General features: G+C 36.6%; 1 protein-coding gene across 5 annotated transcripts in view; it reads right to left on the minus strand.

Moving 5' to 3' along the window:
• Window positions 1-2,222: 2,222 nt before the first annotated feature.
• Window positions 2,223-14,890, minus strand: part of ARID4B (AT-rich interaction domain 4B) — a 146,634-nt gene continuing 133,966 nt past the window's right edge. For 4 of the 5 annotated variants that reach the window (XM_045783458.2, XM_045783459.2, XM_087863134.1 and 1 more), the window contains 4 exons: window positions 12,740-12,853; window positions 10,288-10,503; window positions 8,819-8,965; window positions 2,223-3,989 (listed from right to left, as the gene is read on the minus strand). In XM_045783458.2, the coding sequence (XP_045639414.1) occupies window positions 3,862-3,989; window positions 8,819-8,965; window positions 10,288-10,503; window positions 12,740-12,853 (605 nt within the window). In that variant the 3' untranslated portion in view covers window positions 2,223-3,861. Of the gene's footprint in view, window positions 3,990-8,818; window positions 8,966-10,287; window positions 10,504-11,929; window positions 12,086-12,739; window positions 12,854-14,890 lie in introns of those variants that run through there. The other variant, XR_006777078.2, reaches the window with a different exon arrangement.

The following is a 14,890-nucleotide window of genomic DNA, read 5'->3' on the forward strand; positions in this document are numbered from 1 at the left end:
TGACCTTGCAGTATTTCACAAAAGATGGGACAAATCCAACTGTCCCTATTTGCAATTCAAGCATCTCCCTCCATCTATCCTATACAGTCCAATGAAGAAACTCTAATTTTTCCTTCAGAATGGCTCCCAATCCCATTCCCTCCCTACACTCTCTAGCATTATTCCAAGAATCATTTTATCTGTAGCACTGCAACCTCATCACATTTGGCCTTTCCTGACTCTTCCTCTCCATTCTTGCCTACACATTCCGTTTCCAGATGACTCTCCCTTGAATGTTATTTCAAGGTTTGCATCTCCTGTCACCATCACATCTGTCATCACAATTCCGGTATGTTCATTCATCACCCCCACTGGTTTTCCCTGACCTTCCAGTTTAGCACATATTTTATTAGGTCTTACATATATTACTTCCACAACTAAACCATGAAACTATTCCTCCAGGGTACCACATCTAATATATACAAAAACCATCATGATGTTAGCCAAAGATCCCCAAATAGTAGGTTAAAATTAAAAGAAAGGTGGAGAAATGGACTCAAAAAGAATGAAAGGCAGCACACATTTCTAGAGGAAAACAATTAGGGTTAAAGAAGCTGTGGCTGGAGAGTTAAAAAAATGATCCCCACTGCCTTTCAGAACTAATTTTAAGTGTTTGGAGATCACTTAACCCCCCTGAAGAGTTTAAAAGATAAAGACTCTTTTCATAGGAAAGTATAGACCAGCGGTGCCTGGGTGGACCGGTCAGTTAAGAGTCCAACACTTGATTTCAGCTCAGGTCCTGACCTCAGGGTCGTGAGTTCAAGCCCTACACTGAGCTCCACACGGCGCATGGAGCCTACTTTAAAAACAACAACAACAACAAAAAACAGAAAAAAACACTTTGTAAAAAATGTCAGTGGTCTTATCTGTGCTGCTTCAGCTTCCCCCAATCTCCCCAGGTTAAGAAAATTAAGAAGACCTCACTCTCAGGTTAGTTCAGTAGGGGGAAAAAAAGTTTTGGAGAACACTATAAAAAACATATTCTCTTAACTTTACCACACACTGTAACTAGGTTGATAAAACATAGTTCAGGAGACCAGATGAAAACGTAAGTCAAATTCTGGTAATACCATGAAATTCTCAAACTTGCCAGAGGAGCTGGGAAGAAGGGAGAATGGGCAGGAAGAGAGGCCCAAGAGTGTAAACCTCGACTCCAACAAAGTTTGGAATCGTTCTCCTTTAGAGCACTGCTTCTGTAACATACAAAGTAGGTTATAGTAGTTCCTTCATAAACAAGGTTTCATGATCAGGCAAGACTGAAAACAGTAGGGTAAAGGAAGTTAGCCAGGTGTCTCTTCACAGGCCTCCTCAGTTTTTAATATGCTAACAATGAATCTCTGTGGGGAAAAAGGTGCTATACATGGCATATATATTTGACAACTCCCAAAGCACTTCCAGGAACCAGTATTCTAGGACTTCATTTTGGGAAGCACTGTTCTACAGATTTTCAAACTCATCCCTTAGAAGTTAAACAAATTTCTGTAAAAATAAATAAAGGGTCATCCCAACGGTGGGGATCCCAAACTATACATTTGAGCTTTTTAGGCCTTAAAAATTGTTTTAAGAAAGGACTGTCTCTTCATGAAAAGTTCATTAAATGGAGCAAAAAAACTAATTACCGATTTTTTTAAAAATGGGGAGAAAAGCAGTGGTTCTCAACTCAGATGCATATTAAAGTCACTGGAGACCTTTAAAACCAGATCGACATGCAAGTCTCATCCTAGACCAATTAAGTACAACTCTTTGGGGGGCAAGAGCTGCCCCACCACTACCACCACTACCATGGGCACAGTATGAATACTGACTATTGTTTTAACAATGCCCAGATGATTCCAATGTGCAGTGGGGTAGAGTACACTAAAAGTAAAAAGTCCAATGAAATTACAAGACAGAAAAAAGGAAAAAAAATTTTTTTTCTTCTTCAGACAAACCACCAAGTCATAAATATTCATATTCAGACTCAAGCAAAATAGTCTATAGTGTATATACAAAGATATAAAAATGCCTAATAAATCCTATGTCTGGTTAATGGACTTTTAATTTTTATAGGTATAATATTTCCCTTTTTTGGTAATGTCAATTAACCCCTTCTGATAATACAGGCTGCAGATGTATGTTCCAGTCAGTCATCACATACAGAAATGAACTAAAATTACTTAATCTTTTAGAAACAAAATCAAGGATTCACAAACTATGGCATTTTATTTCAGAGCCTTTGCTTACATTTGTACAATATATTACATAATTCTTCATTGTTTGCAGATCCTAATATATACTTTATAGCTTTTATTCTATAAGCTTTTTCTTCAACGTTTTGCTGTCAACAAATCTTTACAGTCCTGTACAAATTTGAGTAACTTGAAACCATTTTCAACAAAATTAGTTACTGTAAGCACACACTACAAGACTGAAAATGCTTTTCTTAGAAAAGTTGAATGTAAAGGATTCTGACACGTTAGCATCTACAACAAAACGCTTCGAAATTCTCACATGTCGTATTGCCAGAAAACAAATAAAACATGCCAGCCCCATCCAAAAAAAGTACACAGAACTACAATTAAAACGGTAAAACAGTCTGTACAGTAAAGTACTGTGTATTAACAGTGCCAGGTATTAAATAGCTTGAATGAACACATCCGCAATATACAAATGTATTACAAAGGTGTAGAATTAAATACAAGTGCCAAACAGAACAGAGATTGGAATCATACAACATAAAGTCAATACAAGTGAAAACAATTTTGCGTTCATTTTGGATTTTATACAAGGCATTTAATTTTATAGGCCTACCAACCCGATTAGCTATTTATACTTAAAATAACAACCATCCTTTTGAGACAGTTCATATCAACAACCTTGAACCATACTAATACAGTTTACTTGTTCCTGAAGTCCTCTTGTTGTAGCTCATAATAAAATAAGCAATACAAATGAATTATCTGTATTTAAGGAAAAAGAAACATTTACAAGAAAACACAAAAATATAACTGTTATAATTCATTATGAATAAATATACACTTTGAACTGGCTAAGTACAATCTTTATACATTGTTTAAGATTTAATACAGTTTATTAGCCATTTTCTTTTTTCACACAATGTATTATATCAAAATTAAAAAAAAATACTGATTTATAGAAAAATGGCAAAGTACAGTAGTTCCATTCCAATTTGAAGGGGCATGAAAAGCCACTGCAAGACCTTTTAGCCTAATTCAAACCTGTAAACATGTTCAGTCTTTTGTAAAGAGAATCTTTAATATTTGGTTACCAGGATTGATGTCTAATATCCTGTTAACTGCAGGTTTTGAATTTATTACATGTGCTTGACTTATACAATTAAAGCCACCCTAAGGTGACTTGCTTTAAAAAACAATTAGCTCGTACAAATGAAAATAGGTTCATATTTTTTCATAAATAAATGGAAAAATATCAAATGTTCCAGCTTTAACAAAATACAAGGGAATACATATACAGTAAGTTATCTTAACATGTTCTGGCCCACCGAATAACTATGCTTACTGTATTGTCTCTACAGGCAGTGAAAAGCCTCCATTTGCCACAGTGGAAGGCCTTCAAGTTACCAGACACACAATTCCCAGACAAGTTGGAAACAATTATTGCTTGAGGAAAAGCAGTTCATTGTACTTTTTCTTCATAAAAAAAGTGCACTTAAGTGCCAAGTCAGCTTGTCAAGAAACAAGTTTTAAATATAAAATAGTGCTTGTCTGATTTTTTTTTTTTTTTTTGTGCCACTGTGCAGTATAAAAAAAGACGTGGCCCTCAACAGCCATTAAGTGCAAAGTGCTTTAGCAAGTCCTGCTGTCACCTGCACTCAACTGACATTCCATTTTGTGATGCGCTGGACATTGACGGTTCAGCTAAAGTTAACATAACAGCAGCTGTTATGGAACTGGATGAAGGGGAAGAAGAGGATGAGGATGTAGCAGCACCTGAGGAAAGGGAAGACCAAACCAAAGGCTTAATAAATGTATATACAACAATAGAAAGAAAGAAAACACCAGTCCTCTCAACTAAAATTCTGTTGTATTCTCTAAAATCAGCTGGCTGACAACAAGAGCAGTCCATATGTCACAATATCATCATGTCAAGAAAGGAAAAACCAATGTATCTCAAGCAGCTAGACCATGCCAAACTACAGAGTTAATGAAAAAGGACAGATCAGGGAATGCTGCTTCTGCATGGATAAATGAGGAAGAAAAAAATCATGGGCTCAGTCTATTAAGACCTGGAAATAAAACTGAGAATCGACTTTCTGTAACAACAGAAACAAATGTCAAAAAGAACTATGAATCCAATAGGAAAATCTGTAATTCACCCAAAAATTGCTTCCCTCAACCTAACTCCTGCATCTTTCCCCTTTTGGGGAGTTTCTAAGGAATTGAAATGGTGATGAGAATGGGAGGCTAATTGATTCTGTATTTTCCTGCACTTCGTTTACAAAGCAAATGACACATTTGTTATTTTCCTCAGGGAAATTCTCTCCTTGTTATCCATCAATATTTGAAAAAAAAAATGTTTTAAGGAATACATGCACAAGGTAAAAGAAATTCCTTAGGTACAGGAATATAAGGTGGAAAAGCAAATCTCCTCCTCGTGAAAAACCCTTCTAAGTCCTCCAAATTCCTCTTCCACATTGTTACCAGTAGCTTCATAGTCTTTAAAACTCTAGAATAGGGGCTGGCAAATTACTGCCTCCAGGTCAAATGTGGCCCACCTGCTTCTGTTAAGAAAAATTTATTGGAACACAGCCATGCCCAGGTATTTACATCTTGCCCATGGGTAGATTTCATACCTACAATGGCAGGGTCAAGTTGTTCTAAAGAGACTACTTGGCCCAAAAAGCCCAAAATATTTATCATCTGCCTCTACAGAAAATGTTTCCAACCCCTATTATGGAGAAATGTTATCTCCAGAAGCTAGAGATATAATATGCAAATTTAACATGCGTAGCTACAACTCTACTTTAAAAACACAAATGGAAGCATCATAGTATAGTGTTTGATTCTTGATTTTTTTTAACACTTAACTATCTTAGGAGACTGTTGCATATCTGTACATATATAAATCTACCTCTTTTTCTTTTTTTTTAAAGATTTTATTTATTTGAGAGAGAAAGAACGATCGGTGGGGAGGGGCGGGGGGCAGGAAGAGAGGGAGAGAGAGAGAGAGAGAGAGAAGCAGACCCCCTGCTGACCAGGAATCCCAATGCAGGGCTCAATCCCAGGACCCAGAGATCATGACCTGAGCCAAAGGCAGGCACTTAACTGACTGAGCCACCCAAGCGCTCCCCTCTTTTTCTTTTCAAAGTTGAATAGAATTCCATTTTATTTATGAATTGTAACTTATTTAATCCCTACTCTCTTCCTGTTACCAACAATGTAATGACTATTTTGAGCTTTTTTAAATTTTAAGATATTATTTATTTGGTAGAGAGAGAGAGAGAGCGAGCACAAGTAGGCAGAGTGGCAGGCAGAGGGAGAGGAGAAGCAGGCCCCTCAATGAGCAGAGAGAGCCTGTTGTGGGGCTTGATCCCAGGACCCTAGGATCATGATCTGAGCCAAAGGCAGATGCTTAACTGAAAGAGCCACCCAGGCACCCCAATTTTGAGCATTTTAAATAAAATTTTAAACGTCTACTTTTTCTTCAATGTAATGTATCACAATTTAAATAATTTCTATCTATTATTATAAATATTACCACAACAAACTTCTTTATGGTTACTATTTTTCCTTGAGACCTATTCTTAGAACTGGAATTAGCTAGTTCTCCAAATACATAGTCAAACTGTTTTCCAAAATAATTGTGCCAATGCTTCCAGCAATGTATAGGAATTTCACTACATTTTCCTAGCACTGGTTTCAGTTATACTTTTTTTTTTTTTTGGCTAGGAATAGTATTATATTTGGCTTGCTTTTCTTTGACAACTAGGATAGTCATTTTCCTACTTATAAATTTTTATTTATTTGAGATAGAGTGAAAGAGAGAGCATGGCGGGGGGAGGCGGCGTAGGGAGAGGGAGAAGCAGGCTCTCCACTGAGCAGGGAGCCCAATGTGGGGTTAGATTCCAGGACCTTGGGATCATGACTTGAGCTGAAGGCAGATGCTTAACCAACTGAGCCACCCAGATGCCCCTCCCTACTGATATTTTAATAGTATTTAGGAACTAACTTTTAATGCTAACTCCCCAGAGAAAGCATCCATTTATCAGAATTACTTGCTATAGAGAATCTGTGGTGACCACATATACAAAACACTGTTTTAAAGGAGCAGTTTCTGGATAGACATCTTATTACATAAAAAACACTCTAAAAAGACTTGGATGACTTAAGAATAAGGAGCTCTAGCATAAGCATTTAAGTAGTATGCTTATTATAATTGATTTTTAACTATTTTTAGATGGTTACATATCAAATAGAACCCTGATCCCCTTCTTTTGACAGAATGTTTCTGTATATACTTTCTATATATTAACATTTAATTTCTTTTCAAATGACTCCATAACCCGGACTTCCAGCCAGCCCACAAATTAAAAAGCCTAGATAAAGGTGGAGAGAGTTATAGGACTTATCACAACAGCAAAAGAGGGAAGGAAGAACATTCTTCTGAAGAAAAAGAAAATGAAAATCAAAGTGTGTCAGAGAATGAGAGCATGGAAAAAGAGGAGGGCTGGGGAGGCAAAATCATAAGCTTGCAATGACACTGCCCCCTCCCCCCACCCCTAATGTCCCCTTTCTGCACTTGCTACAAAACTCAAGACATGAGATTTTCCTAGGGTTCCCTTTCTCCTAGGGTCACCACCTCTACCTCCTCACCTTCCCATCCCCTCCTCCGCTTAATCCAGCTCCACAGCTCACAGTAAATGCTCTTGAAAAGGTCACCGGTGATTCCAACATTGACCAGTTGCTGGCCTTTCAGCAGCATTTGACAAGATGACAACTCTCCTCTTCCTCAACTCTTGGCCAGCTTCTCCTGGTTTTCTTCATTCAAGGCTATTCCTCAAGTCTTCCTAGTTCGGTCTTCTCCCTCTCAGCCCTACTTGTGAAAGTGGGCTGGACCCCGCTTTCCTTCTTTGGTACACACATTTCTTTTCGAGGTGATTTCCTCAAGTACTGGGGGCTTAACAAACCATTTGCAATCACTATTATACTGTAGCTATGCATGACTTAAAAATGATCTCTCTAGCCCTGCCTTCTCCCCTGAGCTACATACTTACGTATCCCACCATCTATCTGACATCTCCACTTGGATGCCCAATAAGCATTTCAAAAAGTAACATGGCAAAGGGGCGCGTGGGTGGCTCAGTCAGTTAAGCGTCTGACTTCGGCTCAGCCTATGATCTCAGGGTCCTGGGATCTGAGCCCTTTGTTGATCTCTGTGCTCAGCAGGGAGTCTGCTTGTCCTTCTCCCTCTGCCATTCCCCCCGCTCCTGCTCCCTCTCTCTCAAATAAATAAAATCTTAAAAAAAAAAAAAAAAAAAAGCAGCATGGTGAAAACAAAATAACTGATCCTTTGTGTTCCCCAACCCACGATGTCATCTTTTCTAGGTCTTCCTCATTTCCAACGTCAGCACCAAGTAGCCATGTGTTCCAGCTGAAACATCTTACTCCCTCTCTCCTTCTCCCATACTGAATCCATCAGCAAGCACTGTCAACCCAGCACTGACTGCTCTCCATCTCTCCTGCAAGCACCCAGTCTAGGACACTGTCACTCGCCCCCTGAAGCCACCAAGATGGGCTCCCTAACTGACGCTGCTTCCCTTCACCACTACCCCTCTAGAGTCTGCTTTCTACATTGCAGACAGTGATTTTTTAAAACTACAGACCTGTCATTTCCCTGTTTATAACTTTCAAATAGCTGCCCATCTCACTTAGAAAAAAATCTAAACCCTTCATCCTTGCCTACAAGGCCTCACATGATTTGGGTTCTGCCTACCTAACTTATATTTCTATCACTTTCACCACAGTGGTTTTCTTTTTGCTCCTGAAAGGTACCAAGGGTATCCCCACCTTAGAGCAGCTGTTCTCAATCTGGGTCGATTTTGCCCCCTAGAGGATATTTGAAAAAACATCTGGAGACATTTTTGGTTGTCATGACTGTGGGGGGCTACTGGCATCCAGTGGGTGGAGGCCAGGGATGCTAGTAACCCATCCTACAGTGCACGCCCACAGCAAAGAATTATCTGGCCCAAAATGTCATCAGTAGTTTCAAGTTTAAGAAAGTCTATCTTAGGGAATCCTCGCTGTTCTCTCTGCTCAGGACTCTCTTATGGACTGAACTGTGTCTCCTCAAATTTCTATGTTGAAGCCCTAACTTCCAATGTGACAGTGTTTGGAGATAAGCAATACACTTCCTGTTGTTTAAGACCCCAGTCTGTGGTACTTTGTTATGGCGGCCCTGGCAGACTAAGAGAACTCTTTTCCCTCAGATTTAATTTCTCTCACTTCCTCTGGTCATTCAGGTCTCTATGAAAATGTCTTGACCATTTGTAATCTAACACAACCTATCTATCTAACATTATTCTCTTCACAGTGCTGCTCCTAATCTGAAATCTCATTTGGTTTTTTTTTTTTTTAAGGCAGACTGTAAACTCCACGAAAGTGAACACTGTGATTTGAGATAATTTTTCTTTAGATAACGTTTCCCATTTTATAGATGAGGAAAATATGGCAGAGCAATTAAAGAACTTGCCCAAAGATACACATAAACTCACATGAGTCTAACTGCAGGCACAAAGTGCTTAAGTAAGATTAACACTTACTTTCTCTCTCTTTCTTCTTTAAACGCTTTCTCCTCCGATCAATGGAAGCTACTTCAGATTTTAATGACAGATAATGTTTTCTGATTTCTTGAAGTTTTTCTTGAAGAATTGTGATACGTTCAGCACTTGTCATATTTTCCAGGTCCGCTGTGAATTTAAAACTTTCATCAATATTTATTTTTGAACAAAACTGTAGTACATAAAAGAAAGCATACAGTATGGTTGCAGAAAAAGGTCAAGACAAATAAACTAAAAATAAGGCTTGTGGGTATTTGTTTCCCTGAGATGTTTTTTTTCCTAGCCTAAAACAAAGAGCTATGCCTATATAGGGGCACCTGGCTGGTTCAGTCGGTTGAGCAAGTGTCTCTTGATCTCGGGATCAAGTGGGTTTCAAGCCCCACCCTGGGTGTAGAGATGAAAGAGAAGGAAAAGAGAAGGAAAAGAGAAGGAAAGGAAAGGAAAGGAAAGGAAAGGAAAGGAAAGGAAAGGAAAGGAAAGGAAAGGAAAGGAGGAAGGAAGGAAGAAAGGAAGAAAGAAAGAAAAAGAAAAAAAAGAGAAAAAGAAGAGAAGAGAAGAGAAAAGAAAAGAAAAGAAAAGCATAGAAAAAGAGAAGAGAAGAAAAGAAAAGAAAAGAAACGAAAAGAAAAGAAAAGAAAAGAAAAGAAAAGCTATGTCTATATATGCCTGGTACATAATACATGTATGGTATCTGTTAAATGAATGTGTGTGTAGAATTAAAAACCTTAGAACCTAAACCCATATGATAAAAATTCCACATTCAAATACAGTATCACCACAATATTATCACTAAAAAGCATCCTTAGAAATAAGACTAGTAAGACATCAAACTGTTAAAATCGTAATACAGTTTTAAATGTCTGGACTGAGGATAAATTTTTCTCTTTTGGCCTCTTTTTGTTCTCTTTTTAGATTTTTATGAGTATGTTTAATTTTCATTTTTATGTATAACTTTTAAATTGTAGGAAAATTTTTAAAAGCTCTAAAAAGCAGTTTTCAATTTCCTAGGAATATCTTCGTATGTGAGAAACTCTGGGGTAATCTTTTTCAAAAAGTTTTTATTATGGAGATTTCTCATATAAACAAAAGTACACAGAATAATAATGCAGTCTCACATACCATCATCTAGCTCCAGTGATCAGCAATTCATGGCAAATCTTGTGTCATTTATACCCCATCGACTCCCACCCCCAAGAGCAGATTATTTTAAAGCAAACTTCTAACATCCTATCATAAATATCTAGACAATGTTGATATTTGCCTGAACTGCCTTAAAATTTTTCTTTTAGGTACTTGTTCATTCAAATCAAGATCCAAATAAGCTCTCTACACTGCAATTGGTTACTATGTGTCAAGTCTGGTTACAGCCTCTTTTTCAGGGTTATTAGCCTCAAGAGTTACCAGGCTGAAGTTTCTTCCTCTTAACTATCAGTTTACGAAATGTCACTTACACATCTGAAAACTCCATTTGTAAACTTTGGGTAATCGATTGCTGGGTTCCTTGAGATCAGGATCCTTATCTCCATTCTTTCCACATTTTCCTGGGGACTGTGTCCTTGCAGGAGATTTGGTACTGTGAGACTTCATTCCAGTGGAAACTGATTTGACTGGCTGAGTCTTAGTTACACTTTCCCCAGCAGAAAGTTCTTCACTATCACTACTGTTTGCTGAAGAGAAAAAGAAACAGAAAAGCATTAATAAACAGAAAAGTAACAAAAAATTTGTCACCGATTTTAGCAAACAATTTAAAATTAACCACATGAATTTATTACTAAAATAAATACCTTGCTTTATACTTATAGACCCTGCCTAGAGACCTGGAAAATCATCATGTACAAATACAGAAGCATCTCAGTTAAGGAAAACAAAACCATAACCAAAAAATTCTTCTTACCTGAATTGCCAATAATATTTTTTTAAAAAAACATTCAAACTAATCTTCCATTATACCTGATAGACTGTCAAATGTATCATAATTACATATTTGAATGGCTTTTTATTCTATTATGTTATTATATATGCAGCATTTTTTTTAATGACTCATTATAGGAACTTAATTTTAATATTTTAGGTTGGATACAGATCATGTTCATGTAACACTTTTCCTACTCCTCTGGCCATAAGCAAACAATAATAGATAATCATGAAATTCAATAAAAAATTCTTTGGGTTCCCAAGCTCTAAACTTTAATGTGTACAATGATTTTCTCCTTAAGTAACTCCTGCATCATAGCTTGTTGACTAAAATAAACCATCAGTTCAACTCTGGTAAATATATTTGGTATGAAGTTTCACAAATCTATGTAAGAACTATGTTACATCTGCCTCTGCTGAGTAAAGCCTCAGTCTTCAATAGAAAGGCTTAACTTTGCCAGTTTACCATGTGAATAGGTGATGGAATTGATATTTCCATGAATTACCGCTTTCTGGATACAAAGTATTATCTTAGATTCCATGAGCTGGTTCCACTTTACTAAATTATTCTCAGAGAACGGTTTCCTCATTCTGATTTACCAAGCCTTTAGCCCAATCATTAAAATGGGAAAATTCAATTAACTACAACTGCTACAGAACAGTTACAGAATACAATCAAATATAACTGCTGTACCTCGAAATTATAGGAATACATTAACTGACTTGTTGAAGATGAGCCCTCTTAGGAAATGTCATTTAAATGGTAAAGTCTTGAAGACAAAAGTATCACTGTGTAGTAACACTTTAAATATCCTGTCGGTTATTCCAAGTAATTGATGATCAATTTGGCATGTATTTATTGATTCTTTACTTAACAACAGCTACCCCCCAAAAAAGCACAGTTAAGCTCTCAAAGCCTGAAAAGTATTTAGACAGCAAAGGTATACAGCAACTCCTCCCACTGTAGTGTTTGAAGAATGAAGAAACTCTACTACTTCTTTACACACATCTTAAACGAATCCCCTCCCAATCCCACCACTGCTGCTCTGGAACCCCTGGCAACTCCTAGCTAAGCCACCCAAGGCTTGGCCCCACTCTGATGCAGTGGTCTGCCTCAGCCTGGCTTTCATGGCCTTGCTGAGCACAGCCGCCCGGGGCCCCGAGGGACGCCATATTCACCGCCTGGAAGTCATATGGGCTCAGCAGAACCTCGGGGAGCTGGCCGCATAACCCTTTTCTGCACTGAAGTGCAGCCAAGCCGGCCGATAGCAAAGGTCAGGCAGTGGAGGTGGCAGGAGTCTCCTGGAAGAGCAGCAGGAGGTCAGTGTGGGGCACCTGAAAAAAAATTCTTTACATATTTTCTGCTTCTCACTTCGTCTACAAAAGAGAGATAAAATGTGCAGCTCTCAGGAGAAATACAGTATATAAATTCCTGTTGGTCAACAAACAGAGCCATTACTAAAGTTAAATCTTTAGTATTGTATATAGATGCTCTTGGAACACATAGTTTAGGGTACCAAGAGAAAAGTAATAGACTGGAGTTGTTGGAATTACAGCTCAAAAGCTATCTTGATTATTCTCTTCCAGTCTGATTTTGCCTTGAAGAGTTACAAAGCAATCAATTTCATTGTAATAAAAATAATATATAATTGAAGCATTTTCAATTATATATGGCACATATAATGGCAAGTGAAAAGAACTGTGGGACGTAAAACTAACAAAGACGTTGAGCTTATATTATATTGGCTATTATTTCAAAAAGGATTACCTGATCATTCATCAGCAATCAATACCACTGCTGAATATCAACACCAAACTGCTTAATCCTAGAATTTACCTAGGATCAGAAGACTTCTGTGTGACTTTTTGGAGGACAGAGACAAAATCAAAATATTTATCCCAAATCCTGAATACCCTTTTCTTAATGGGGGGGGAAAAACATATCTGCCATTATTTTTATATTTAAATAATGAGAGGTTTCACACTTACTGCCTTTTCCCTTTTTTTTGCTGTTTACCACTGTTGCTTTATGGCTTCGTTTCTGCTTTTTTGATGAACTTCCTCCTCCCTGAGATTCTTTCCCTCTTTTCTGACCTGTACAGGCTACGATGGGAAAGAAATTATTAAGTAACACAAAATAAAATCAAGCTTTCCTAGGTATAAAATAATTCCACATTTTAGAAGCATAGAACAATTCTGAAACTATGCATGTTCATTATGAGGTTTATAAATTATCATAGAAATTACTGTAATTTCTGGAATAAATTATCATCAATGAACTGAATTACTGTACATAATAAAAGTTAAGAGTTTTAAAAAAGCAAATTAAGTATGCACATCCTTCTTAGAAAAAATCAGATATAAACTAAAAATAGTTCTCAATTTAGTACTGGGAGTTTACGAGTCTAGTAAATCAAACACTGGTAAATGCTGAAAATAAAAACTGAAATTTGTTAAAATTCAATAAAACCAAAATAAATATTAAGATTTAATTACAGGTAAAAATATTGATATATCTTATAATGATATTAATATAATTTTTAAATATCATCATATTAACGGGATAAATTTTAGTAGTAATTCACACTTAGTTATTTTACCAATTTATTTATTTCATCAATAACTTCACTGCCAGAGCACTGGTTAACACATATACCATTTACAAATCCGGCACAGTAATTCTAAGGAACGTTTCATCTTCTTGGTAGGAAATTATCCTGAAACATCATAAATGTCTCCCTTTTCTTCAAAGACTAGCCCACGTCCTACATCTTCACTAAGACTTTCCCTGATGCCCAGGTTTCATGGCTTGACCACTACTCTGAATGGTAGTTTCGGTACATTTTTCTATACTATTAACTTGGTCCTCAGCATCTGCTGTGTTTCTGTGTATTTCTAGTTATATGTGGTGTCTACCAGACTTCTTCAGAGATTAAGAAAGTCCCATCTCTACTCAATACAATGTTGGATACTATAATGACAGGATATAAATATGATAAAAAAATTATGCCATGTTTGCTACAAGAAATATTTCTTAGTCCTGTTACCAATGGTAAAATCAGTCTTGAGCATACATGACATGGCTTCCTTGGTCAAAAATGGAACAGGCTATTAACTATTTTGTTTGCAACTTCCTAGATAGTTTTTTAATTACACCCTACTGATAACTCTTCCTAATGCTATTTTAATATAACAATTTAAGTGAAACATGAAGAAGGTGATTAAGATAATGACTATATTGAAGCACAGAGTCTTAAAAATAATTGCCAGGCTTCTCCCGAAAAGAGTATTAATTCTGAAGCTTTCAGCTGCAAGAAATAAAAAGCTTAATGTAAGCTAATTAGAGGGAAATCCTAAACTTAAATTGTAAAATTTACATTTTTACTTTTAATAATGTGAATTCTCTGGTATGGGTAGACAAATTTCTTAAAACAAGGCCATATGAAATAAGTGCTTAAGAATTTATTTCTAAAGAGAGATCAATTCTAAAAACTATTCTATGCTTTGATTTGATAAAGCAGATGGTCTCTGTTACCCCAAATTTGGGAGTATTTCTCAAGTTGAATGCTTCTTAACCTGGGCAAGATTAAGATTCCAAAGGGCAGTGCTAACTTAGTCTATCAGAAGACAAGCTCTTGTATCTCTTCTTCATGGCACGCATATTGTAGCTGTATGAATGTGGAAACACAGTGAAGATTCCAACTGACTTGCAACTATATTTTTTACTTAATATTTGTTTTTTGAAAAGAAATGTTTTAAGTCAAGATTTGTGTGACAATGTTACATCAATTATATCTCAGTAAAGCTGAAAAAAGAAAAAATATTTGTGAGAAAACTTGGAATTAATTCATTTGATCTCTATCACATCTCCTTAAGCTCAGTTAAAAACATAAGGCTAGCATAATAAAAACTGTATGTTATATAAAATACATATCCTATCTTTACAATGGAAAAGTATATTTCAAAGCCAAGTGTCAGCGTATATTATATTCATTTGAGGACACCTGAATGAAGTGGTTTATAAGAAAAATGATGACAGAAGTATAGCTATGGCAAAACCAAAAGGCACTAATACTTTTGGGAAGTACTAATTTGAATTTCCACTTTTAACAACTGCACGGAAAATCAAAAAAGTATTAC

This window comes from Ursus americanus, chromosome 6, assembly GCF_024610735.1.
Source record: "Ursus americanus isolate L20-20 chromosome 6, mUrsAme1.1.p, whole genome shotgun sequence".
Taxonomy (NCBI): Eukaryota; Metazoa; Chordata; class Mammalia; order Carnivora; family Ursidae; genus Ursus; species Ursus americanus.